Genomic DNA, 25,580 nt, shown 5'->3' with positions numbered 1-25,580 from the left:
TGTTCCAGTGGATGCCCTGAGACTATCTGAAGGGCAAATTGTTCAGGAAGAGGAACAGCTCATGCAAAAGCTCTGTGGGGAAGCTGACTAGCTGACTGGTGTGCCATCAGAGAAGGTCAATGTGGCTGGAGTGCAGCAAGTGACAGGGGGGCAGCGGCAGATGAGGTCAGAGAGGTAAAGGGAGTTCAGATAATCTGGAGACTTGGAGGCCTTTGAAAGGATGCTCGGAGTCATGGGGAGGCAGGGGAGGGTTTAAGGAGAGGAGGGAAATGATCTCACTTACCTTTTTTTTTTTTTTTTTGAGATGGAGTCTCGCTCCCATCATGCAGGCTGGAGTACAGTGGCGCGATCTAGGCTCACTGCAACCTCCACCTCCTGGGTTCAAGCAATCCTTCTTCCTCAGCCTCCTGAGTAGCTGGGATTACAGACGTGCACCACTACGCTCGGCTAATTTTTGTATTTTTAGTAGAGACAGGGCTTCATCGTGTTGGCCAGGCTGGTCTCGAACTCCTGACCTCAGGTGATCCACCCATCTCAGCCTCCCAAAGTGCTAAGATTACAGGCGTGAGCCACCATGCCCAGCCTTTTTTTTTTTTCTTCTTTTTTTTTTAACATAGAGACAGAGTCTTGCCACATTGCCCAGGTGAGTCTCAAACTCCTGCACCTGAGTGATCCTCCTTCCTCGGCCTCCCAAAGCACTAGGATTATAGGCATGAGCTACCATGCCCAGCCTTGACTTACTTTTAAAATAAAATCATTTAGGGATCTGTACTTGGAATAGACTGAATGAGGCAAGGACAGGAAGACAAGGGAGCAGATGTTGCAATAATTCTGTTAAACTCCAGTGGCTCAGAGCAGGGCAGTGGCCGTGCTAGGGGTGAGATGTGATTGGATTCTGGGTGTATTTTTTTTTTTTTTTTTGGGACAGAGTTTCACTCTTGTTGCCCAGGCTGGAGTGCAATAGCACAATCTCGGCTCACTGCAACCTCCGTCTCCCAGGTTCAACTGATTCTCCTGCCTTAGCCTCCTAAGTAGCTGAGATTACAGGCATGCACCACCACGCCCGGCTAATTTTTTTATTTAGTAGAGAAGGAGTTTTGCCATGTTGGTCAGGCTAGTCTCAAACTCCTGACCTCAGGTGATCCACCCACCTCGGCCTCCCAACGTGCTGGGATTACAGGCGTGTGCCACTGCGCCTGGCCCGGATTCTGGGTATATTTTAAAGGTGGAGTCAACAGGTCTAGATGTGGAGTGTGAGGGAAAAGGAGGTGTCAAGGTGCTGCCAAGGTTTCTTGGCCTGAACAGTGACAGGTATGGAACTGCCATCAAATGAGATGGAGTGAGGTGTCTGGGGGAAGCCCAGGTTCAGCTTTGCTTCTGTGGAGTCTGTGATGGCTTTTAGACACCCTCGAGGAGACATCAGGTAGGTATTTGAATGTATGGGCTGGAGTTCAGGGGAGACGTATGGGCTGAGGATACAGTGTTGGGAGTCATAGACGTGAGACTGGATGAGAGCTCCAGGGACCGAGTCCTGACTGCTCCAACAGGAATGGGAGAAGCAGGGAGCCTGAGAAGGAGGAAAGCCAGCAGAGAGTGGAGGCCTGGCCACCAAGTGAAGAGAAGTACATCAAGGGGCAGGGAGTGGTCAGCTGTGTCAAACTGTTGATCGGTTAAGAAGATGAAGAATGAGCCGGGCGCAGTGGCTCATACCTGTAATTCCAGCACTTTTGGAGGCCAAGGCAGGTGGATCACAAGGTCAAGAGATTGAGACCATCCTGGCCAACATGGTGAAATGCCATCTCTACTGAAAATACAAAAATTAACTGGGCTTGGTGGCTTGTGCCTGAAGTCCCAGCTACTTGGGAGGCTGAGGCAGGAGAATCGCTTGAACCCAGGAGGCAGAGGTTGCAGTGAACCAAGATCGTGCCACTGTACTCCAGCCCGGATGACACAGCAAGACTCTGTCTCAAAGGAAAAAAAAAAAAAAAAGATGAAGAATGAGAACTGAGCATTGGATTTAGCAGTGTGGTGAAATTGACAAAAGCAGTTTCAACTGGGGAAGTGACAGGTAGAAGCATGATTGGAATGGAGTTAAGAGACAAGAGGCCCTGGTGTGGTGGCTCACACCTGCAGTCCCAGCACTTTGGGAGGCTGAGGTGGATGGATCACTTGAGCCTGGGAGTTCAAAACCAGCCTGGGAAACATGGCAAAACCCAGTCTCTACAAAAAATACAAAAATTAGCCAGGCGTGGTAGTGCATACCTGTAGTCCCAGCTACTTGGGAGGCTGAGGTGGGAAGATCGTTTGAGCCCAGGAGGTTGAGGCTGCAGTGAGCCACGATCACGCCACTGCACTCCAGCCTGGGTGAGAGAGCAGATCCTGTCTCAGAGGGAGAGAGATAGAGAAGAGAAATTAAAAACAGTGAGGATAGACAATTTTCTCCAAGACCTTTTCTGCAAAGGGGAGAAAAAATAGGGTGGTAGCTGTGGGGAGGGCTTAGGATTGAGTAAAGGCTGTTGTCTTAAAGACCCACCCCATGAATCTATTCAATCACCATGTACCTGTACCTGACCATCCTTACCGTGCATCTGACCCACCATCCGTTCCTCATCCGTAAGCTGAATCTGTCCAGAACTCCTATAGGGTACCACCTCCCACGCCAGACACTGCAGTGGGGCATGGAGGGCAAGAAACGGACAAGCCCAGACTCTGGCCCAGAGTAGGTAACTCAGTTTAGGTGAACTGAATGAATTACAGAGCAAGAAGACACTGTGCCTGCCCCTCCAGCGGGAGAGACCGAGTGTCAGTGCTGGAGAGCATTGTCTAGTACAAGCCAGGGCTGTGGGTGTCTTGCCTGAGGTCACTTAGGGTCAGTGATGGAATCAGGACTCACGCCCAGGCCTGCTGTCTTGGGAGACAGATTATCTCTTCCAGGGAGAGTTCCATGGGGACAGAACTTAGCTGAGGGCAAGGAGTGTGTAGGAGTATGTGGCACTTTTGAGCAGACTTTTTTTTTTTTTTTTTTTTTGAGACAGAGTTTCACTTCTGTTGCCCAGGCTGGAGTGCAATGGCGCGATCTCGGCTCACTGCAACCTCCACCTCCCGGGTTCAAGCGATTCTTCTGCCTCCGCCTCCTGAGTAGCTGAGATTACAGGCATGCGCCACCATGCCTGGCTAATTATTTTGTATTTTTAGTAGAGACGGGGTTTCCTCAAAATTCAAAGGCACAGAAGGGTAATACTTGAGAAGTCTCCCTCCCATTCCTATCCGCATCTCTTAGTTCGTCTTCCTGGGGTCAAGCCATTTTCTTGTGTTTCCTTCAAGACATAAAATATGACTATTTATTGTCACTTTTTTACACAGACGGGAGCACACTCCATGTTCTTCAGATTGCCTTTTTCCTTCCTATTTAACAATTTATCTTGGGGACTCTTCCATATCAGAAAGTTCAGAAAGACCTGCCTGGTCAGTTTTTACAGCTTGGTCCTATTCCATGGTTAGGAATGTACTGGTTTATTTAAACCATCCCTTGTCAATGAACATTTAATTATTTCCAGTCTTTTGCTATAACAAAAAATGCTGCAATGTTCATACATGGGGTTGTAGAGAGAAGTTCTGAGCTAATTTCCTTTAATTAGCTAGAATCTTTAATTACCTAGAATCTTTCTTTCTTTCCCTCTTTCTTTCTTTTCCAATTCTTTTTTCTTTTTTTCTTTTTTTTTTTTTTGAGACAGTTTCGCTCTTGTTGCCTAGGCTGGAGTGCAATGGCGCGATCTCAGCTCACTGCAACCTCGGCCTGGGAGGCAGGGATTACAGGCGTGAGCCACCACGCCCTGCCTAGAAGAAGAGTTTCTAGGCACAGTCAAATATTTGTGCATTTGCACTTTTAATAGAGATCTCTGGCTCCTCCTCTATAGAGATTGTTATCAGTCTACCTCCTGCCAGCAAAGGATGTGAGTACCTGTTTCCCAGAACTACAACAGCACTGGGTGTTACCAAAATTTTTGATTCTTACCAAACTGATTTAGAAAAATGTAATCCCAGCACTCTGGGAGACTGAGGTGGGTGGATCACCCGAGGTCAGGAGTTCGAGATCAGCCTGGCCAACATGGCGAAACCCCGTCTCTACTAATAAAAAAAAATTAACTGGGCATGATGGCAAACGCCTGTAATCCCAGCTACTTGGGAGGCTGAGGCAGGAGAATCGCTTGAACCTGGCAGGCGGAGGTTGCAGTGAGCCAAGATCACACCACTGCACTCCAGCCTGGGCGACAAGAGCAAAACTCCATCTCAAAAAAATAAAAAAAGTCTTCCTGCAGCTTTCATAGGTATTTCTCTTTTTCTAGTGGATGAAACTTTCCACATTTTACAGCCATGAAGGCAGATGTGGAAGAGGAGCTGTCTCATAGTCGGCACCACCCAGGCTGCCCTGGTGGGCAACAAGTGTCCCATCTCTGAGGTGAAGCCGGGGAGGTGAGAGGAAGCAGGACATGTCCGCTGAGTGAGGGCTGTGGTGAGTGTGGAGGCCCTACGCTTCTGAGAACTGTCTTCACTCCCTCTGCTTCTTTGTCCTCGGCGCTCCCTCACTTCCCTAGAGGGGATGTCCCCAGCGGCTCTATCATCTCCCCCCATCTCCGTACCCCCACAGGCCACCCGAGTCCCCCTACACCTCCTTACTAAGCCATTTCTCTCTTTCTGCCATTTAATCTTTCTTTGGCCCAGAGCTTCTGGAAGGCTGGGGTAAGGTGACATCTGGCCCTCCTACTTGGCCCCACAAGACACTAGAGAAAAATGTTAGCGTCTTAGACTATCATGGCTGGTCCAGCCCTTAGTTGTGTGTCAGCATGCAGATGTGTGTGCACGTACATGTGCATGTGTGCCAGTGTGCACACATTGTTGTGTATGGCAGGGATGCACGTCTTTGAGGCTGCCCGGAGTGAAGGACAAAATGCCTGGGTTCTGAAACCAGAACAGACCTGCGAGGTTTGCTGAGTCATCCAGGACAGACCTGCCAGGCTTGCTGAGTCATCCAGAACAGACCTGCCAGGCTTGCTGAATCATCCTCCAGCTACACTCCCTTTCTCCTAGTCCTCGAACCTACCAAGTTCTTCTGCCCCAGGGCCTTTGCCCTTGCTGCGCCATCTGCCTGGAACTTTTCCTATATCTTTCCAGGCTCTTCTTCTTCAGGTCTCAGATCAAATATCTGCTCCTCAGAGAGGCCCTCCCTGACCACTCATCAAGTATCATGCCCCATCTAATCCCTACAGTTTGTCTCTAATCCATAACTCTTCCTTATTTTATTCATAGCACTTGTCAAGGTTTGAAGTTATCCCATTTATGTATTAAATTATCTTTTTTTTTTTTTTTGAGACTGAGTCTCACTCTATCACCCAGGCTGGAGTGCAGTGGCTCAATCTCCGCTCACTACAACCTCCACCTTCTAGGTTCAAGTAATTCTTGTGCCTCAGCCTCCCGAGTAGCTGGGATTACAGGTGCCCACCTCCACACCTGGCTAATTTTTGCATTTTTTCGGTAGAGACAGGGGTTTCACCATGTTGACCAGGCTGGTCTCAAACTCCTGACCTCAAGTGATCTGCCTGCCTTGGCTTCCCAAACTGTTGGGATTACAGGCGTGAGCCACTGTGCCCAGCCAAATTGTCTTTTGTCTGTCCCTTCTTCCCCATTAGAATGTAAGAACCTTGAGGGCAAAGATGCTGCATCCCCACGTCTAGCCCAGCACCTACCAGTTGTTCAGTGAACGTTTGTCAAATGCATGAAGGAATGTAAAGTGCTCAGTGCAATGCCCGACATAATAAAAAATCAAAATTGTTGGCTCTTGTTGTTATATAAATGTTAGTGACTATTATTGCTATTTATGAGGACTACATGTCACTCAGCAATTCTTAGAGCAGGTAGTTATTTGAGTCCTGTATAATGGAGTGTCACAGGAGAAACGGGGATATAAGAGTCAGTGGATACTGCTGAGGAATAGACAATATAGCTGGGAAGGCAGGAACTCAGGAAAGAAAATCATGATGTGTTGAGGTCATGATGCGTTAGGTTATTCTAACAAGACTGGGAGTGAGTATAATTACCCTGTTTTTAGATTAGAAACCGAGGCTCAGAGAGGGTGACGTGCCTAAGGTCACCCAGCATGTCTCCAAAGCACTTAGCTCAGTGTTTGTGGAAACTCAGTGGCCAATGTGTCATCTGCACATCTGTCTGGACCGCCCTGGGGCATCTCCAGCACTTGTGTGTACCTGGGCACACTCCATGCACATGGGCACAGGGCGGTGGGCTTTGGGTGTGTGAGTTTCTCACAGCTCTGGGGATCCTGGTGGAGAGGTCCATGCTGAGGAGCACTAGGGTCCGGGAGGTCTTTACCCCTGGGGTCCGGGGTCTGGGCTGAGGAGGCCTTTGTCCTGTGACTGGAAGAAGAAGCTTTTGCGTGGGTGTCAGGCATGACGTGGGGCAGGCCCAGCTGGCACACAACAGGGGCAGGGTGAGGCCTGGGAGGGTGAAGAATGAGGATGCACTGTGCTAGTCGGGGCACCTGCATTGGCCAACATCTGTCTGTGCCGGCGCACACATATGTACACACGGACACACACAGGCACACAAGTACACACACACATCTCTCATAGCCTCTTGCTCCCCCAGGCATGCTGACAACCCCTGCTCACACTGGCTGAGTCACTCTGCATGTCAAGGGCCCTCCCATTTCCCCAGCCTGACTGGTGTCATTCAAGCTCTTAATGTGGCAATGACTGGGCTGTGTCCATCTTGCTCACCAGACATCCACAGAGACCCATCCAGGGCCAGTACAGAGTGAGCACTCAGATTTGTGTAAAAAATAAATTCACAGCACAGCACGGTGGCTCACGCCTGTAATCTCAGCACTGCAGAGGCTGAGGTGGGCAGCCATTTGAGTTTGGGCAAACCACTTCACTTCTCTGAGCTTTATCTTTTTAACATTTTTTTTTTTTTTTTTTTTGAGACAGAGTTCCATTCTGTCACCCAGGCTGGAGTGCAATGGTGTGATCTCGGCTCATTGCAACCTCCACCTCCTGGATTCAAGTGATTCTCTTGCCTCAGCCTCCTGAGTAGCTGGGATTACAGGTGTGAGCCACCACACCCAGCTAATTTTTGTATTATTTTTAGTAGAGACAAGGTTTTACTATGTTGGCCAGGCTGGCCTCCTGACCTCAGGTGATCCGCCTGCCTCAGCCTCCCAAACTGCTGGGATTACAGGCGTGAGCCACGGCGCCTGGCTGCTTTATCATTCCTTACCTAGAGTAGGTGCTCAGTAAATGTAGCTGCTAAAAAATTCAGGAGCAGAGTGAGTGCAAATGCAGTGCGTCAGTGTCTGCAGACCTCCTCACCATCATTTACATGCCCATTGGTGTGTACATGAATGCATGTTGGTGTGCATCCAGGCATGTAATGTGCTATTCAAGAACTTGGGTGGGTCCCTCAATTTACATTTCACTGCATGTGTCTGTGAAGTCTTCAGAGCCGATTGTTTTTCTCAACAAATGCACATCATTCCTGGTGTGGTGTTGTGGAGGATTTTCTGAGCAATTGTCATAGACAGGAATTGGTGTGTATCTGAATAGACACGTGTGTGCTTGCCTGTGTCTGTGTGGACCTGTGTGAGGGGTTATGAGTATGACCTCCAACCTGATTAGTTCATTTGTAGAATCTGTGGGGTCATTTCTGCATCCGGGGTATTCTGGACCTGGATTACTTGGGTTCAAATTTCAACTCCGCTAGCTATGCCATCTCAGACAGGATGCTTAAACACTCAGTACTGTTTGCTTTTCTTTGAATTGGAGATAATGGTAACCACCTTATGGTGGTATGAGGACTGCAAGACCTAATGTATGTGATGGACTGAGTACAGAGCCTGGCATGGACAAGCGCTTGTCTCTCACTGCCCCCGTGCCTGCCCCTGTGATAGGATATTACTTTGTTCTTCTATTACAGTGCTTACCCAGGTATATTGCCATTTGCTGTCCACAGGACTGTCCTTTCCACTAGACTGTGAGTCCCTGGAGGACAGGACCCTGCCTGAGCCCTCCATCATTATAGATTACGTATTGCCTGCTAGTTCTGAACCTCCATCTTCTCTCTTTCATATAACAGCTGGCATTTAGGGCCCATGTCTACTTGCCAGGTCCTGTGTTAAGTGCATTAAGTCTTCCAACAATCTCAAGGGATTGGTGTCCTTGTTGTTCCCATTTTGGAGACAAAAAGACCCCTGACATTCAGAGAGGTTAAGAAATTGCCCAGGTTCACACAGTGGCTTGAACACTGGCAGACAGATTCACTCTCAGCCTGCACTAGATATAAGCTGTGGGAGGAGACTGTGGGGGCAGGAATGTTGCTGAACAGAAAGAATGCCTGCCTTCCGGACTGCCCCAGCAGGCTCTCTCTCACTCCACCCCCATTAATCCCTCCCCCATCTGTATGACTGTCACTGTTTTTGGCCGGATGCAGTGGCACACGCCTGTAATCCCAGCACTTTGGGAGACCTAGGCGGGCGGATCACCTGAGGTCAGGAGTTCGAGACTAACCATGACCAACATGGAGAAGCCCTGTGTCTACTAAAAATACAAAATTAGCCGGGGGGCATGGTGGCGCATGCCTGTAATCCCAGATACTCCGGAGGCTGAGGCAGGAGAATCGTTTGAACCTAGGAGGCGGAAATTGCAGTGAGCCAAGATTGCACATTGCACTCCAACCTGGGTAACAAGAGTGAAACTCTGTCTTAGGAAAAAAAAAAAAAAAAAAAATCACTGTTTGTCTCTCTTACCCTGGGGCATCTCAGCCCCCTGCCCTGGCACAGTGTTCCCAGGGACGAGGCAGTGGCCCCAGGTCACTCCCTCTTTGGTCCAGTTGTGGGTGAGTTAGAGAGACGTCTCTGAGCTAACCTAGTCCCCTGGGTCAGTAGGGATGGGGAGGGCATGCCGGACTCAGCAGGAGGGAGGGGGCCTCCAGGGTGGTGTGGGGGTTGGTTGCTCAGAATCTTGGATAGAAGAGGGGTGAAGTAGAAGGTGGACCTCACCGGTCAGCCTCCTCTCCTTCCCAGATCTTCCCACCTCAGAGAGGAGAGGGAATGGTCCTTTCTTAGGTCTTTCTTGGGGTGTGTTAAACCAGATCCCTGTTACTCCATCTTGACCACAGTAATTGTTTTTTTTTTTTGAGACGGTGTCTCACTCTGTTGCCCAGGCTGGAGTGCAGTGGCACAATCTCAGCTCACTGCAAGCTCTGCCTCCTGGGTTCAAGAGATTTTCCTGCCTCAGCTACTCGAGTAGCTGGAATTACAGGTGACTGCCACCATGTCCGGCTAACTTTTGCATTTTTAGTAGAGACAGGGTTTCACCATGTTGACCAGGCTGGTCTCGAACTCCTGACCTCAAGTAATCTGCCCTTCTCAGCCTCCCAAAGTGTTGGAATTACAGGCGTGAGCCACCGCGCCTGGCCAGCAATTGTTATTTTTTGCTCTCTATTTTGAAGTAATTGTAGATTTATTGAAGAGTTACATGGACAGCACAGGGGTATCCTTCAGCCATGTCTCCTTAGTCTCCTCCAACCTGAGAGCGTTTCTTGTCCTTTCCTTGTCTTTTGTGACCTGGACACCTTTGAAGAGTGCTGGTCAGATCTTTCGTAGAATGGGTCTTCTCATGATTAGGCTGAAGTTACGGATTTGGGGGAAGAGTACCACCCAGGCGAAGTGCCCTTCTCACCACATCATTTCAGAGGCTGTGATATCAACAAGACTTTCGACTAGCGGTGCCAGCCTTCATTTGGTTAAGGAGGTGTCTGACAGATTTTTCCACTGTGAAGTCACTGTTTTTGCTTTTCCACATTCTACTCGTTAGAAGCAAGTTGCTGAGTCCAGCCCACACTCAAAAGGAGAAAAATTAAACTCCATTTCCTAGATGGCAGAGCATCAAAGAACTTGTATGCATATGTTAAAACCGCCATACTAATTAATACATATTTGGAGGTAGAAACTTTGAGTCTGTGCAAATATCTTGTTTCAAGCCTGGTGGGGTAGTATGTGCCTGTAGCAGCAGCTACTAGGGAGCATGAGGTGGGAGGATCCCATTGAGCCCAGAAGTTCCAGACCAGCCTGGACAACGTAGTAAGATCCTGTTTCTAAAAAAAAAAACCTTGTTTCTCCTTAAAGTTTCACTGACTCATTTTATTGTTCATTGTTAGATGTTGCCTGCAGCAATTATTATTCTGGTGTTCTAATGATGATTTTCAATTTCTCTCAATCCTTCTGCATTTACTAATTGGAATTGTTCTGTAAGAAGACTTGCCCTGCCCGGGTGTGGTGGCTCACGCCTGTAATCCCAGCATTCTGGGAGGCCGAGGCAGGTGGATCACCTGAGGTTGGGAGTTCGATACCAGCCTGACCAACATGGAGAAACCCCGTCTCTATTAAAAATACAAAATTAGCCAGGCATGGTGGTGCATGCCTATAATCTCAGCTACTCGAGAGGCTGAGGCAGGAGAATTGCTTGAACCCAGGAGATGGAGGTTGCAGTGAGCTGAGATCGTGCCATTGCACTCTAGCCTGGGCAACAAGAGTGAAACTCTGTCTCCAAAAAAAAAAAAAAAAAAAAAAAAAGAAGTGTCCTTTCCCCCCAATTTTTTTTTTTTTTTAAACAGAGATAGCGTTTTGCTTTGTTACTCAGTATGCAGGCTAAAGTGCAGTGGTGTGATCCTCCTGCCTCAGCCTCCCAAATATTAATAGCTGAGACTACAGGCATGTGCCACCATGCCCAGCTAATTTTTAATTTTTTGTAGAGATGGGGCCTTGCTATGTTGCCCTATGTTGCCCAGGCTGGTCTTGATCTCCTGGCCTGAAGTGATCCTCCTGCCTTGGCCTCCCAAAGCACTGGGATGACAGGCGTGAGCCACTGCACTCAGTCTTACCATATTTTATTAACTAGTCCCCTACCGTGAGCATTTATGTTGTTTCCAAATGTTTTCATTACAAATAATACTATAGTGTTCCAACATGTAGAGTTGAACCTATAGATCCACCTGCATAAGAGGGAGAAATCAAAGGGCATGTGTATTTTCTATTTTGATATTGTCAAACTGCCTGCACCATTTATTCCCTGTGTTAGCTTCCCTTTATTTTTTTGAGACAGAGTCTCGCTCTGTCCCCCAAGCTAGAGTGCAATGGCACGATCTCGGCCCACTGCAACCTCCACCTCCTGAGTTCAAGTGATTGTCATGCCTCAGCCTCTCGAGTAGCTGGGATTACAGGCATATGCCACCATGCCTGAGTAATTTTTGTACTTTTAGTAGAGATAGGGTTTCACCATATTGCCCAGGCTGGTCTCCAACTCCTGACCTCAGGTGATCTGCCTACGTTGGCCTCCCAAAGTGCTGGGATTACAGGTGTGAGCCACTCCACCTGGCCGGCAAGGTTGCATTTTTTTGTTTTTTTGAGATGGAGTTTCTCTCTTGTTGCCCAGGCTGGAGTGCAATGGTGCGATCTCAGCTCACCACAATCTCCGCCTCCCGTGTTCAAGTGATTCTCCTGCCTCAGCCTCCTGAGTAGCTGGGATTACAGGCATGTGCCACCATGCCTGGGTAATTTTGTATTTTTAGTGGAGACGGGGTTTCTCCATGTTGGTCAGGCTGGTCTCCATGCCCGACCTCAGGTGATTCACCTGCCTCAGCCTCCCAAAGTGTTGGGATTACAGGCTTGAGCCACCGTGCCTGGCCTGGTTGCAATTCTAAATAGGCCACTCAGGGATGGCCTCACTGAGAAGGTGGTGTTTGAGCAATGACTTGAAGGAATTGCCCATGTGGTCAACTGGGGAGGAGCACCTCAGCAGAGGGAACAGCGAGGCAAAGGCCCTGAGTCAAGATCCTGGCTGGAGAGGACGCAGGAACCTGGAGAGCGATGGGAGTTGGGGTTACAGAGGAAGGTGCGGGGGCAGTGGAAATCAGCAAATTGTGTAAGGCCTTGGAGGCCACAGGGAGGGTTTTGGCTACTCTGAGTAAGGTGGGAGTCATGGGAAGGTTTGGAGTGGAGGAGGAACATGATCTAACTTATGTTCTAAGAAGATCTGTCTGGCTGCTGTGTAGCAATTAGACGTGGGGAGTCAAGGCTTGGGGTAGGGTGGGATCTAAACCTCAGAAGCCAGGAGACCAGGGGGAAGCTGGTGCAATGATCCAGATGGGAGGCGATGGTGGCTCAGACCATAGAGTCAGCCATGGGGATGTCGAAATGTAGTTGGGTAGAAGATACATTTCCAAGGTTAAGTTGACAGCACTTGCTGATGGAACGGATTCAGGGTGTGAGGAAAGAGAGGAAGTTTTGGCTGGAGCAGCTAGAAGGATGGGGCCGCTACTCTCTAACATGTGGGCAGCATAGTAGAGGCAGGTTTGGTTGGGGAGGGGTAATAAAGAGAACAGTTTGAGATAGTTGAGTTTAAATTCAACATACAGGTGAATGCAGATGGAAACGCAAGCCTGGAGTTTAGGAAAAACTAGGTTTGAGAATAATAGCCGCCACCTCAGAGGTTGTTGTCTTGGTTAAATGAATTCCTGAATTCTGTAAGGCACTAAGAACAAGGCCCAGCCTCTGGTGAGTGCCAGAAGGGGTTAATTACTCTTCCAGGCCTGGAAAAGATCTCATGTTTGGCCTCAGCCCCCTCTCCCACACCCTGGCCCTCACATTCCTTTCAGAACTAGGGGAAGTGAGTTCTCAAGGTGGCTGAGAAATCTCCTTCCCACCCAAAGACAGGAGCTCCGCACTCAGGCAATAGGCCAATCAGGCTAAGCACTTTTTTTTTTTTTTTTTTGAGACAGAGTTTCACTCTGTCACCCAGGCTGGAGTGCAATGGTGCGATCTCGACTCACTGCAACCTCTGCCACCCGGTTCAAGCGATTCTCCTGCCTCAGTCTCCCGAGTAGCTGGGATTACAGTCGTGCACCACCATGTCCAACTAATTGTAACTACTAAAAAGTAGTTACAGGGTTTTACCATTTTGGCCAGTCTGGTCTTGAACTCCTGACCTCAGATGATCCACTCACCTCGGCCTCCTAAAGTGCTGGGATTACAGGCGTGAGCCACCTCGCCTGGCCCAGCCACCACTCCCCGCCCTTGGCTGAGCATTTAAATCCACTGCAGGACTTGGGTGGAGCTGGAGGCCATGATCCTAAGTGAAGTAACTCAGGAACGGAAATCCAGATACAGTAGGTTCTCACTTATATAAGTGGAAGCTAAGCTATGAGGATGCATAGGCATACGGAGTGATATAACGAACTTTGGGGACTGAGTCCGGGGAGGTTGGGAGGGGATGAGGGATAAAAGACTGCCTATTGGGTACAGGGTACACTGCTCTGGTGATGGGTGCACTAAAATCTCAGAATCACTATGGAACTCATTCATGTAACCAAAACCCACTTGGGCCCCAAAGGCTACTGAAATAAAAAAGAATTAAAAATAAAAATAAAAAGTAAATCCACCATGGGGAAGCCTTAGGCAAAGGACTCACCTCTCTGATCATCAGTTACCACATCTGTAAAATGAAGACAATAAGGCCGGGTACGGTGGCTCACCCTGTAATCCCAGCACTTTGGGAGGCTGAGGCAGGCGGATCATTTGAGGTCAGGAGTTCAAGACCAGCCTGGCCAACATGCTGAAACCCCGTCTCCACTAAAAATACAAAAATTAGCCAGGCGTGGTGGCGCGTGCCTGTAATCCCAGCTACTTGGGAGGCTGAAGCAGGAGAATCGCTTGAACCTGGGAGGTGGAGGTTGCAGTGAGCGGAGATCACTCCGCTGCATTCCAGCCTGGGCGATGGAGCGAGACATCTCAAAAATAAATAAATAAATAAATAAATAAATAAATAAGGCCGGGCGCGGTGGCTCACACCTGGTATCCCAGCACTTTGGGAGGCCGAGGTGGGTGGATCACGAGGTCAGGAGATTGAGACCATCCTGGCTAACACAGTGAAAACCCGTCTCTACTAAAAAAAAAAAAAAAAAAAAAAAGAAGAAGACCAGTTCTTTTCTCAACAGGTTATTTTGAGGAGCAAATGAGGAGAAATAATGGGTCGTGCCCAGCACACAGTAGGTGCTCCTAAGAGTCTGTCTTTCTCCTCCCCACACCCCAGTGGCCAGGGAGAAAGGAAACAAAGTCAGTATCCATCCCAGCTGTTTATTGAAAGGGAAGGTGGGATGGAAGGGGTGCAGGATGAGGAGGGGGTGTGAGGCACAAGGACAGTAGGGCGTGCCCTGGTGGGGGCGGCCTGAGACTCCCCCAGGAGGCCTTCAGGCTGGTGGAGACTGAAGGTAAGTTAGGGAGGGGAGTGGGCGAGAGCCTAGAGTACTGCTCTCCAGCCGTATCGGAGCTCCCCCTAGTGGTACAGAAGAGAGATGACGCCTCCGGCTGGCTGGTGCCTCTGAGAGGGCACATTTATTATCAGGGTCACGGCCAAGGCTTGTGGGCTTGGTTTCTAGGTAGGTGGACTTTGAGGGGCAAAGACAACCCACGATTCCTGCCCCCTACCCCCGGCTCTTAGAGACCATTTAAATCCATATCCAAAGAATATCCAGAGCCACCTGGGACCATCAGGCCTCTGGCTAGTCTTTCTGGGCCAAACCTGTCCTCCACCCTGAGGACACTCAGGGAACCAGGAAGGTGTGGGGCTGGCTCTGCCCCACCTGTAGCACAAGAGCTGGCCCAGGAGGAGGCTGAAGATGTGTTTCTAGTTCCTGCATGCTGCTTTGTTGTGTGACCTTGGACACTGTCACCTCCAGCCTCCTTCACCCACCTCACCTATCAACTGGGGCTAGTAATTGCCTATGGTGGGTGGGCTGGGGGCCTCTGATGCCAAAATGCAGGTAGAAGACACACTGTGAGAGGCATACATCTTCATACATCCTGCAGGGAAAGTCCAAGTGAGCATCTGGGACCCATTCGAGCTGAATGACCCCCACCCCTTCATCTGTGTCTATGGAGGGCAGTGCGTGTCCTCAGCCTGGCAAGAAGAGGAATCAGATCCAAAGCCCTCATGGCGGAGAGGCAGGAGCTGATGGTTTGAAAGGGCAGGGGGCTTGCCCAAGGTCATGCAGAGGAAGGAGTGGGGACGGCTTGAAGGAGATGTTTTCTGCCCCTGAGGGCCTTGGGAAGAGGGTGTGGGTAGGAAGTTTTGGGAAGACTTGAGGAAGGTTGGCATCTTGGAAGGGCTGGGGCCCCAAACTTGGGAAGGGAGCACTGGGATTTGAGCGCCAGACTTGACCTGGATTTGGGCTCTAAAAGGACCCTGTTAAAAGGGAGAAGTCGGGGAAACACTGAGAGGGGGTTGTAGTGAGAAGGGGGAAGGATCCAGGACCCACATCTGGCTCCTCCTTAGACCATGTGGGCAGCTCAAGAGTCCCTCTTGGGCTGGATAGTCTGCACAGAAGATTGCCCAAAGGGGCTGGCGGGTGGCGAGAACCATGGCTGGCCACTGGCATTGCGGAAGATGGGGGACAGCTGCTGCTCTGGCTCATCCCCGAAGACCTCCACGTGGCTGTCGGTTTCGGGGTCCAAGGGCTCTGCCTTGGTGTCCTGGCTCAGCCAGCCTGTCATGGCCCAGAAGAGGCAGACGGCGAGCAGAACTCCAGCCGCCACACAGAGCGCTGTGCCTGCCAGGCGACAGGTGCCCAGGGCCTGGTTGTAGTCAGCTGCCCGCTGATCCAACACCAGGAACTCACCCTCACCGATGCCCTCCAGCTTGGGGGGCACTGCATAGCCGGTAGTCAGAGCCGCCACACCCAGCAGCAGAAGCAGGGTCCCCGAGGACAGGCTGATCTGGGGAGAAGCAGACAGACCAGGAAGCAGGGTCAGCCCGGGGCCCCTGACCAAGGGATCTTCTTGGATCCTCACCAGACTTAAGGGTAACCACTCTATCCATCCTTAGGAGATTGGAATCACAGAGCACACTTGCTGGGGTCTAACTGAGAGGAGGCATAAACTATCATGTTCTATTTGGAATCTTGAGGCCTCTTAATTTCCTGCCCAGCTCCCACCCAGCAGTGGGTTTCTCCGGCCAACCCTGCATTTCCCTCCATCCCAGTTCATCTCCTTGTCCTTTCTACCTTCCCTGTCTCTACTGAGTTAACTCCTATGCACCATTAGATCTCATCTCAAACCTCACCTCCTCAGGGAGGAGATCCCTGGACTGAGTTGGGTCCCTTGCTTTACTCTGGGCAAACTCTGTGCCTATTCATTCTTCAATACACTTACCATTGTGCACACTTGGACATGTATTTTGGTTGCTATGTAAGTGATGTCTGCCTCTCCCGCAGTACTGAGAGCCCCATGAGAGCAGAGACTGTGCCTGTTTTGGCTCACTAGGAGTCTTCTGTGCCTAGCATGTGCTGGTACAGAGCAAAGGCTGAATAAATGTTTGCTGAAGGACTAAATAAACCACAGCTAAAAGAGTTCCTCGGCCGGGCGCGGTGGCTCAAGCCTGTAATCCCAGCACTTTGGGAGGCCGAGCCGGGCGGATCATGAGGTCAGGAGATCGAGACCATCCTGGCTAATACGGTGAAACCCCGTCTCTACTAAAAAATACAAAAAACTAGCCGGGCGAAGTGGCAGGTGCCTGTAGTCCCAGCTACTCGGGAGGCTGAGGCAGGAGAATGGCGTGAACCCGAGAGGAGGAGCTTGCAGTGAGCTGAGATCCGGCCACTGCACTCCAGCCTGGGTGACAGAGCAAGACTCCGTCTCAAAAAAAAAAAAAAAAAAAAAAAAAGAGTTCCTCAAGGACAGGGACCTCGTGTCTTAAATTCTGTGTTCCCAAGAGCCTAGCACAGTGCCTGGCAATAAGATGCTTAAAAATTTTAAGGCCGGGCGCGGTGGCTCAAGCCTGTCATCCCAGCACTTTGGGAGGCCGAGGCGGGTGGATCACGAGGTCAGGAGATCGAGACCATCCTGGCTAACACGGTGAAACCCCGTCTCTACTAAAAATACAAAAAACTAGCTGGGCGTGGTGGCGGGCGCCTGTAGTCCCAGCTACTCGGAGGCTGAGGCAGGAGAATGGCGTGAACCCGGGAGGCGGAGCTTGCAGTGAGCCGAGATCGCGCCACTGCACTCCAGCCTGGGCGACACAGCGAGACTCCGTCTCAAAAAAAAAAAAAAAAAAAAAAAATTTAAATACACACTAACCTTTCCTTGGAAGTCTTCCTTGATCATTTCCTCTCCTGGTGTTCTCTACAGACCTGACCTGAGGTTATGTAAGTTGGTCTCTCTGCACAGGTTGGCACCTTACCTCCTCACTAGAGTGAAGTCCTTTGGAAGCAGGAGGGACCCTCTGCCTCAGTCTCCCGAGAGTATTTAGCAAAGAGCTATGCCCATAGCAGGGACTCAGCTCATTGCCACCTCTGCACCTTGACCCATTGGTGCACCCTGGCCGACTAGTCTCCTTGGCTGTTACAGACATCAATTCTTCACATTTTTTTGCTGCCCTGGCAAGATACTCCAGTCTACCACTGGGAAACCACAGTAAGATTTAAGTGAGATGAATCTCACTTCCTACCAGTCAGCATAGTCCATCTCTTAACCATAGTAATTAGTTCAAGGCTGGCAAGTGACCCAATGAGAGCCAATGCAATGCTTGTCAGGACTTCTGGAAATGAAAAGCATTGTTTCTTATAAATGGCGTTTTAAATTTCTGGCTATCCTGAATCTTTTACCTCTCCATATAAACTATAGAGTCAGTTTGTTGATGTCCACAAAATAACTTGCTGGGGTTTTGATTGGCATTGCATTGAATCAAAGATCAGGTTGGGAAGAACTAACATCTTGACAATATTGACTATTCCAATCCATGGACATGAACTATTTCTCCATTTATTTAGTTATTTGATATCTTTTGAGTTTTGTAGTTCTTTTCATATTGCAGATATTTTGTTAGATTTACACCTAAGTATTTCTCTCTTTTTTGGTGCTAAGGTAAATGGTAATATGTTTTTAATATCTTGCTATTTTGCTTTCTCTCTTCCTTTTTTCTCTCTTTTCTTTTTTTTTTTTTTCCTTAACAGAGTCTCACTCTGTTGCCCAGGCTGGAGTGCAGTGGCACAATCATGGCTCACTGCAGCCTCTACCTCCTGGGCGCAAGCGATCCTCCTGGCTCAGCCTCTTGAGTAGTTGGCATCACAGGCCCGTGCCACCACATCCAGCTAACTTTTTATTTTTAGTAGAGATGAAGTCTCACTATGTTGCCCAGGCTGATCTTGAATTCCTGGGCTAAAGCAAACCTCCCGCCTCAGCCTCTCAAAGTGCTGGGATTATAGGTGTGAGCTAGTACCCCTGGCCATTTTTCTTTTTCTTTTTTGAGACAGAATTTCACTCTTGTTGTGCAGGCTGGAGTGCAATGGCATAATCTCTGCTCACTGCAACCGCTGTCTCCCGGGTTCTAGTGATTCTCCTGCCTCAGCCTCCAGAGTAGCTGGGATTACAGGCGCCCATCACCACACCTAGCTAATTTTTGTATTTCTAGTACAGATGAGGTTTCACCATGTTGGCTAGGCTGGTCTCGAACTCCCGACCTCAGGTGATCCACCCGCCTTGGCCTCCCAAAGTGATGGGATTATAGGCTATTTTCTTTTCTGAAGGAAATACCACATGACATGCTGACTTCCCTTAGATGGTGTGGAGTGAAGATCTGAGGGTCCACACAGTAGTGGCTATTTGGGGAACATGGGAGAGTCTGAAGCTAACAGGCTACCAGGGTGGGGGCACCATGAGGAGGCTGAAGACTAAGAAAACTTGCAAAGTCCTTGGTGTAAAGGGTTGAACTACTGGATCAAACTTTGCCTGAAAGTATGCAACCTTGGGTCTCTTCTAAAAAATGAGCAACATTTTCCCTTCTTCTTCTTCTTCTTTTTTTTTTTTTTTTGAGACAGAGTCTTGCTCTGTCACCCAGCTGGAGTGCAATGGTATGATCTTGGCTCACTGCAACCTCTGCCTCCTGGGTTCAAGTGATTCTCCTGCCTCAGCTTCCAAAGTAACTGGGATTACAGGCGCCTGCCACCACGCCCAGCTCATTTTTTTTTTCTTTCTTTTTTTTTTTTAGAGGGAGTTTTGCTCTTTCGCCCAGGCTGGAGTGCAATGGCTAGATCTCAGCTCACTGCAACTTCTGCCTTCCGGTTTCAAGAGATTCTCCTGCCTCAGCCTCCCGAGTAGCTGGGATTACGGGCACCCGCCACCATGCCAGGCTAATTTTTGTATTTTTAGTAGAGATGGGGTTTCACCAGGTTGGCCAGGCTGGTCTCGAACTCGTGACCTCGAGATCCGCCAGCCTCAGCCTCCCAAAGTGCTGGGATTACAGGCGTGAGCTACTGCACCCAGCCCATTTTTGTATTTTTAGTAGAGACAGGGTTTTGCTATGTTGACAGGGCTGCTGTTGAACTCTAGACCTCAGGTGATCTGCCCACCTCAGCCTCCCAAAGTACTGAGATTACAGGCATGAGCCACTGCACCTGTAATTATTTACATACAATAAGTATGTAAATAATTTGCATGTAAATACAAATACAATGAAGGCTCCCTTCATTATTTAAACCCATTTGAATTGGATTTTCTGTGGCTTAAATGTGCAAGACTCCTAACTACTACGCTATCTCTTCTTTTTTCTTTGGGCCTCAAATTCAGACTCATTTCCTCCATCAAGGCAGAGGAATCACAGGAGTTGCTCATCTGGCCTTACCTTCCAACACAGTGAGGGCCAGGGCCGGCGGGAGCACAGGACCAGAGGTCCCTCAGGGTCATCGCTGAGAGCAGTGCCTGCACAGTCCTCATAGAAGAGGTGCAGGTAGGAGCGGACCCCATACCACTTGCCATCCTCCACGTTGGGGCCGCGGCTACAGCTGCAGGAACGATTGCAGCTCGGCATCATGGATCCTTGTGGAGCAGGTAAGGTGCAGCTGACGGAGGGAGGGATTAGTGGGAGCTGCTCATGGTGACCTTCATAAGCCCCCCAAATCTTTATGCCCCACCCGCTTCTCCTCCCACTTGAGACACCCTACACTCATAGCACAGTCTGGCCTTTTGGAATCCCAGCCTGTCCTTCCCGAAGCACAACGCGAATGAGCCAATGCACTGAAGGGCTTAGCCCAGTGCCTGGCAACTGGAGGTGTCAATAAATGTACATGTTTACCCTGGAGGCCACCCAGTACCTGGGACTGTGGGCTCTGGAGCCTAACCACTTGGACTGGAGTCGTGGACACACTGCTTCCTGGATGTGTGACCTTAGACAAGTGCTTCCACCTTTCTGAGTCTCAGTTTCCTCATCTGTAAAACAGACCTAATAATCATACTTGTTTCATACAGTTATTGTGTCTGATGCTGAGAAATGGTAGCTGTTGTGATTAGTACTGTACTTTTTTTGTTATTACTTCCATCTTGAAATTTTTAGGCTCCACCTCTGGAGTGAGAGTGCCTCATCCTCCACTCTCCTTCAGACCCCCTTCTGGGGGGTAGTTGTCATGGCTGACACTTGGGCTGGAGTTCCCAAGCTTCAAGGCTATAAAATGTCCTCCCCAGGACTTCCCCGGAAAGCCTCCAGATTCCAATGAATTTTGACTCCCTAGGAAGTGAAAGTCAAGGGCCCTCAGGATTAGAGGCTCTTAGGCTTAAGGGCTGTTAGATTTCCAGAGAAATCTATCAAATAACCCCCTCCCCTCTTTTTTCCACAAAAGTAGACACAGATCTTGGGAATGGAAGGTACTTGTGTATCCATATACAGGTTTGGCCCAAACCAAAGCCAGGAGGCGCTGGGGGAGGACTGGGCTTCTACCCCAGTCTCCATAATGGCCCTCAGCCTAAATTAGCAGCATCCTACAAAATGAAACAATGTGCTTGTTCCAAAGGGTAAAATAAAGGTCCTGACAGTCCCTCTCACTTCCAATCAGATGTAGTCCTCAAATCCCTGCATAGAGAAACTCACCGAAACAGCACAGAGAAACACACAGACATGCTCACAAAGCACACAGAGACATACCCAGATAGGTACGACATACACACACACACACACACACACACACCCCACACACACACACGGTTGGAGGTTCTGCTTGGAGTCACACGGCACACAAGATTGCTGTCAAGAAAGCCTGTCCATAAATAGTGGCTTTACACCCTCCTCACTTACAATTCAGGAAAAGAAGAGCGGGGAAGAAAAGGAGGAAAAACAATAACAACAACAGCCATGACAGAGAAAGGGAAAAGGCAGACACTAAAAGCGACAGACCCTCGGAGGAGGAGGGCGAGAGGTCTGGAGAGGAGGGCTCACCGGAGGAGGTGGGCGGGGCGGGCTGTGAGGAGGGGTGCGGCCAGCGCTGATCCCGCCCCGGCGAGGCGCTGGGGAGGTCCGGGTGGGGAGAATAAATGGGGCCCGGGGGACGGTAGGAGCCTCAGTGCGGAGACCATTATTAAAGACCGCAGGTGAGGAGGTGTGGAGGCGGCTTCGGGACTGTTGGCCTGGGTCGACTCCTCCCCTCCAATTCACCGCTTCCCCTACTCCAAATAGATGTAATCACTCAGTCCTGCTGGTACTGGAGAAGGAAGGTGACCTTGACGGTGCCTCCCCCTCGGCCTGGCCCCTCCCCCTCGCGTTTTAGGGTTGCAGGGAGTAGGTCTAGCTGGCGGGGGGCGGGGCGCAGGTAACCGGGACGAGGGTTGCCATGGGAACAGCTAGGGAGGTGTCCCTAGCCGGGAGCCAGGAGGAGCTTGGTGGGAAGGGAGCGGGAAGAGGAGGGGGCTGCGTTGTCCGACTTGGGGAGACTGCGGCGGAGGGAGGAGGCGAGGGGTGGGAGGCATAGGCAAAGGTGACAGGAGCCAGGGGCCGAAGATGGATGGAATCTGTTGCCTCAGCACGGCCTCATTCAGTTCTCCTTCCCAGACCCTCAGACTCGCCCACTACAGCGTCCAGCGCTGCCCAGGCGGGGGAGAAGGGCGTCCTCCAGAAGGGGGAGGAGTGGGGGGTGTTGGTCGGGGAAATCAGGCCATTTCCCCCCTCCCCTTCTCCACCTGCACCCGCACCACTCTTTCTGACAGGACCATCGATCCCCTGGTCCACACTAACTGCGTCCTTTTCCCTAGAGAGAAACTGAGGCAGAGACGGGTAGGAATGGGTTTTTGGTTTGAAGTGTTGGCGGGGGTGGGGAGTGTCCTTTGAAGTCTCTGCCCAGCCTATCAACCCTGAGGTGTCGAGGGGCGATGGAGCTGGTGCTACCTCTGCCCCCTGCTACTTCCCTGGGACCCCCACCTCCCAAACCCGAGGCTCAGGCGCAGCGGTCCTGTCCCAGGCGGGACACAGCCTGGGCTGAGGATGCAGGCAGAGCGCGGGGATTCTCCAGGGGATGGGGCTGGGGTCTGGCCGCGCGTGGAGCAGGGCTAAGCTCACCTCTCTGCTTGCAGTCTCCGCCGAGCAAGCGGGAGCCGGAGCGGGAGCCTAGCAAAAGCGGGTTCGGTTCGCGCCTGCGCCGCAGTTCGGGGCGGGGGTGACATGGGGGCGGGGGAGGGGGGCGCCGGCCCGTCTCAGGGACTGGTTCTGCAGATAGCGGCCCGCTGCAGCTCCCCCAGCTCCTGTCCCCTTCCAGAGTTCCCTTCTCGCTCTGACACCCCAGGTCCCTCACAGAGACCCCTCGGACTCCCTGGGTCCCAACCCCTCATGCAGTCCCTCAAACTCCTTACCGAAGCTCCCATTACTCCCGCAGTTCCCCACCCCTCTCATGGAAGACCCATCCCCTCACTGAGCCTTCATCTCCTCGCTGTACCGTCAGTCCCTTCTCTAGGTCTCTATCCACTTTATGGAGCCCCCACCCCAGTATATAAACCGGCATCTCCTCGCTGAGCCCCGCCCTCTTCACAGGTTCCCATCTCTCTCTGGGCTCCTACCGGGAAGTCCCCTCCCACTTGCCTTGGGAGCCCCTAATCTCTCTGAAGTCCTCACTTCTCACTCAGTCCCCATCCTCTTTTCGTCCTCTTTTCCTGTTTGAGTCACTACCCCTCCCTGGTACAGGATCAGCCCTTGTACCTTGAGAAGGGAGTTTGGGTGGAGGACTAGGGGCTAGCCCCAGTTCTGCCCTGGGCAATGTGTGCCCACTGCCCATCTCCCTGGAGAGCCAGCCTGTGCCAGTCAGTTGCATCTACTTCACGCCCTGTCATGAGCTGTCAGCCTTGGTTTTGTCCCACATTTGCTGTGTGATCTTGGCAAAGTCATTGTGCCCCTCCAACCATCATCAGGCACCCTTGCACAAACATGCCTTCGTGTCTTGAGCATCCATTCTGTTTCTCCTTGTGCTAGGGGCTGGGGACACACAGATGAATGAGCTCTGCAAGATAGGGCCACATCTTCCTTTTTAGCTTTTTTTTTTCTTTAAAAAAATTTTTTAAAAAATCTGTTGCCCAGGCTGGAGTGCAGTGGCATGATCACAGCTCACTGCAGCCTTGATATCCCAAGGCTCAGGTCATCCTCCCACCTCAGTCACCTGAGGAGTTGGGACTACAGGCTTGCACCACCACGCCCAGCTAATTTTTTGTATTTTTAGTAGAGACAGGGTTTCACCATGATGCCCAGGCTGGTCTTGAACTCCTGAGCTCAAGTGATCCACCTGCCTCAGCCTCCCGAAGTGCTGGGATTATAAGCATGAGACACCGCGTCTGGCCAAGGCCACATATTTCTTGTTCATGTTGTATCTGTGAGCCTCCCATAGTGCTTGGCATTGAGTAGGCAGCCCAGTAAATATTTACTGAACACAGTCTAATAATAGTAGCAAACATATTATGCTCATTATGTGCAAAGTGTTTAAGCGCTTTGTATGTTCTGTTTAATACTTACTCATTTAAGAGTGTGTGTGTGTGTGTGTGTGTGTGTGTGTGTGTGTGTGTGGGAGGAACTCTTGCAGCTCAAAACTAAAGGCCCCAAATGGTGACAGGAGATGGCATTGGAGAGGCAGGCAGAAGTGAGACCTCGTGGGGCCTCATAAGCCAAGGTAAGGAGTTTGAGCTTCAACCCAAGGGTAGTGGGGAGCCATGGAAGGGTTATAAAGAGGGGTGGGGTGTGATCTGACTTTCATTCTGAAAAGACATCTGGCTGCTGTCAGGAGAACAGTATATTGAGCACAAGAGTGATAGCAAGAGATCAGTGAAGAGATCAGAGATGACAGCATCTTGGCCTGGTGCAGAGAAATGAAGAGATTCAAGAGATGTTAGACTGTAAAATGAACTACAGGAATAGCAACAGATTGGAGACAACCTGTGGTGGTTTTAAAATACAGCTACAAATTCTTTAGCATTCCTCTGTAGAGAGGTGGGATCCTTGTACCCTCTCTGAATCTTGGGTGAGCTGATGACTGCTTCAACCAATGGAGTATGGTGGAAGTAATGCTCTGATTTCCAAGACCAGGACATAAAACTACGCACAACTTCTGCTAGAACTCTAGCTTTTGGAGCCCTGAGGCACCATGCCTACCTAGGGCTCCATGTCTACCTAGAGGCTGCCATGCTGTGAGGATGCCAAGACCATCAGGAGAGGCCACATGAAGGCACCACGGTCCCAGCTAAGCTTAGCATTGAGTCATCCCAGTTCAAGCATAAGAGAAGTGAGTGAAGAAGAACCAGAAGAGGCAGGGCATGGTGGCTCACATCTGTAATCCCAGCATTTTGGGAGGCCAAGGCGGATGGATCACCTGAGTTCAGGAGTTCAAGACCAGCCTGGCCAATGTGGTGAAACCCCATCTCTACTAAAAATACAAAAATAGCCAGGCATGGTGGCATGCACCTGTCATCCCAGCTACTAGGGAGGGTGAGACAGGAGAATCGCTTGAACCCGGGAGGCAGAGATTGCAGTGAGCTGACATCGTGCCATTGCACTCCAGCCTGGGCAACAAGAGCAAAACTCCGTCTAAAAAAAGAAGAAGAAGAAGAATCAGATGATTCCAGTGACCAGTCATTGAATCAGCTTCAGCCTTCAAATCTTCCTAGCTGAAGCCTCAAACATTGCAGAGTAGAAGCAAGCTGGCCCCATTGTGCCCTGCCTGAATTCCTGACCCACAGAACTCACAAGGATAATCAAGTGGTTGTTGTGTTATATCACTAGGTTTGGGGGTTTTGTTCTGTGCTAACGGATAACTGGAACACAACTTAAATATCCATCAATGGAAGACAAGTTATATACATTATATCTCTGTGGAATACTATGCAGTCATTAAAAAGAAGAAATTAGTGCTGTAGTTATTTATATTAATCAAACTTCAAGAGAAGAAAAATGCAGTGTTCTGAAAAGTCTTGATAGTATGCCTCCATTTGAAATTCTCAGAAAGATGGCACATATAGAGAACTTCTGGGAAAATAGACAAGAAAGAGGTAACAGTAGATGCCTTGGGGGAGGGTAACTGATGGCAAGGGTGGGAATGAAGTTCACTTTTTTTTTTTTTTTTTTTTTTTTTTTTTGAGATGGAGTCTTGCTCTGTCACCGCGCTGGAGTGCAGTGGTGTGATCTCAGCTCACTACTAGCTCCGCCTCCCGGGTTCAAGCAATTCTCCTG

The 25,580-nt window shown here is 50.1% G+C and overlaps 2 protein-coding genes across 4 annotated transcripts in view; one reads left to right on the top strand and one right to left on the bottom strand.

The window, feature by feature from the left end:
- REM1 (RRAD and GEM like GTPase 1) overlaps nt 1-25,580 on the top strand; it is a 753,594-nt gene that overhangs the window by 202,569 nt on the left and 525,445 nt on the right. The gene's annotated exons all lie outside the window — the stretch shown is intronic.
- The window catches only part of NRSN2 (neurensin 2), a 79,262-nt gene continuing 67,866 nt past the window's right edge, over nt 14,185-25,580 (bottom strand). Inside the window, exons 2-5 of the mRNA XM_050807328.1 lie at nt 22,437-22,466; nt 20,209-20,323; nt 19,740-19,956; nt 14,185-15,838 (exon numbers count right to left, since the gene is read on the bottom strand). Coding sequence (XP_050663285.1) covers nt 15,413-15,838; nt 19,740-19,928 — 615 coding nt within the window. The 5' untranslated portion in view covers nt 19,929-19,956; nt 20,209-20,323; nt 22,437-22,466 and the 3' untranslated portion in view covers nt 14,185-15,412. The remainder of the gene's footprint in view (nt 15,839-19,739; nt 19,957-20,208; nt 20,324-22,436; nt 22,467-25,580) is intronic.

This window comes from Macaca thibetana, chromosome 10, assembly GCF_024542745.1.
Source record: "Macaca thibetana thibetana isolate TM-01 chromosome 10, ASM2454274v1, whole genome shotgun sequence".
Classification (NCBI taxonomy): domain Eukaryota; kingdom Metazoa; phylum Chordata; class Mammalia; order Primates; family Cercopithecidae; genus Macaca; species Macaca thibetana.
The sequence above is the reverse complement of the archived record's forward strand: the minus strand, read 5'-3'. Positions and strand labels throughout refer to the sequence as shown.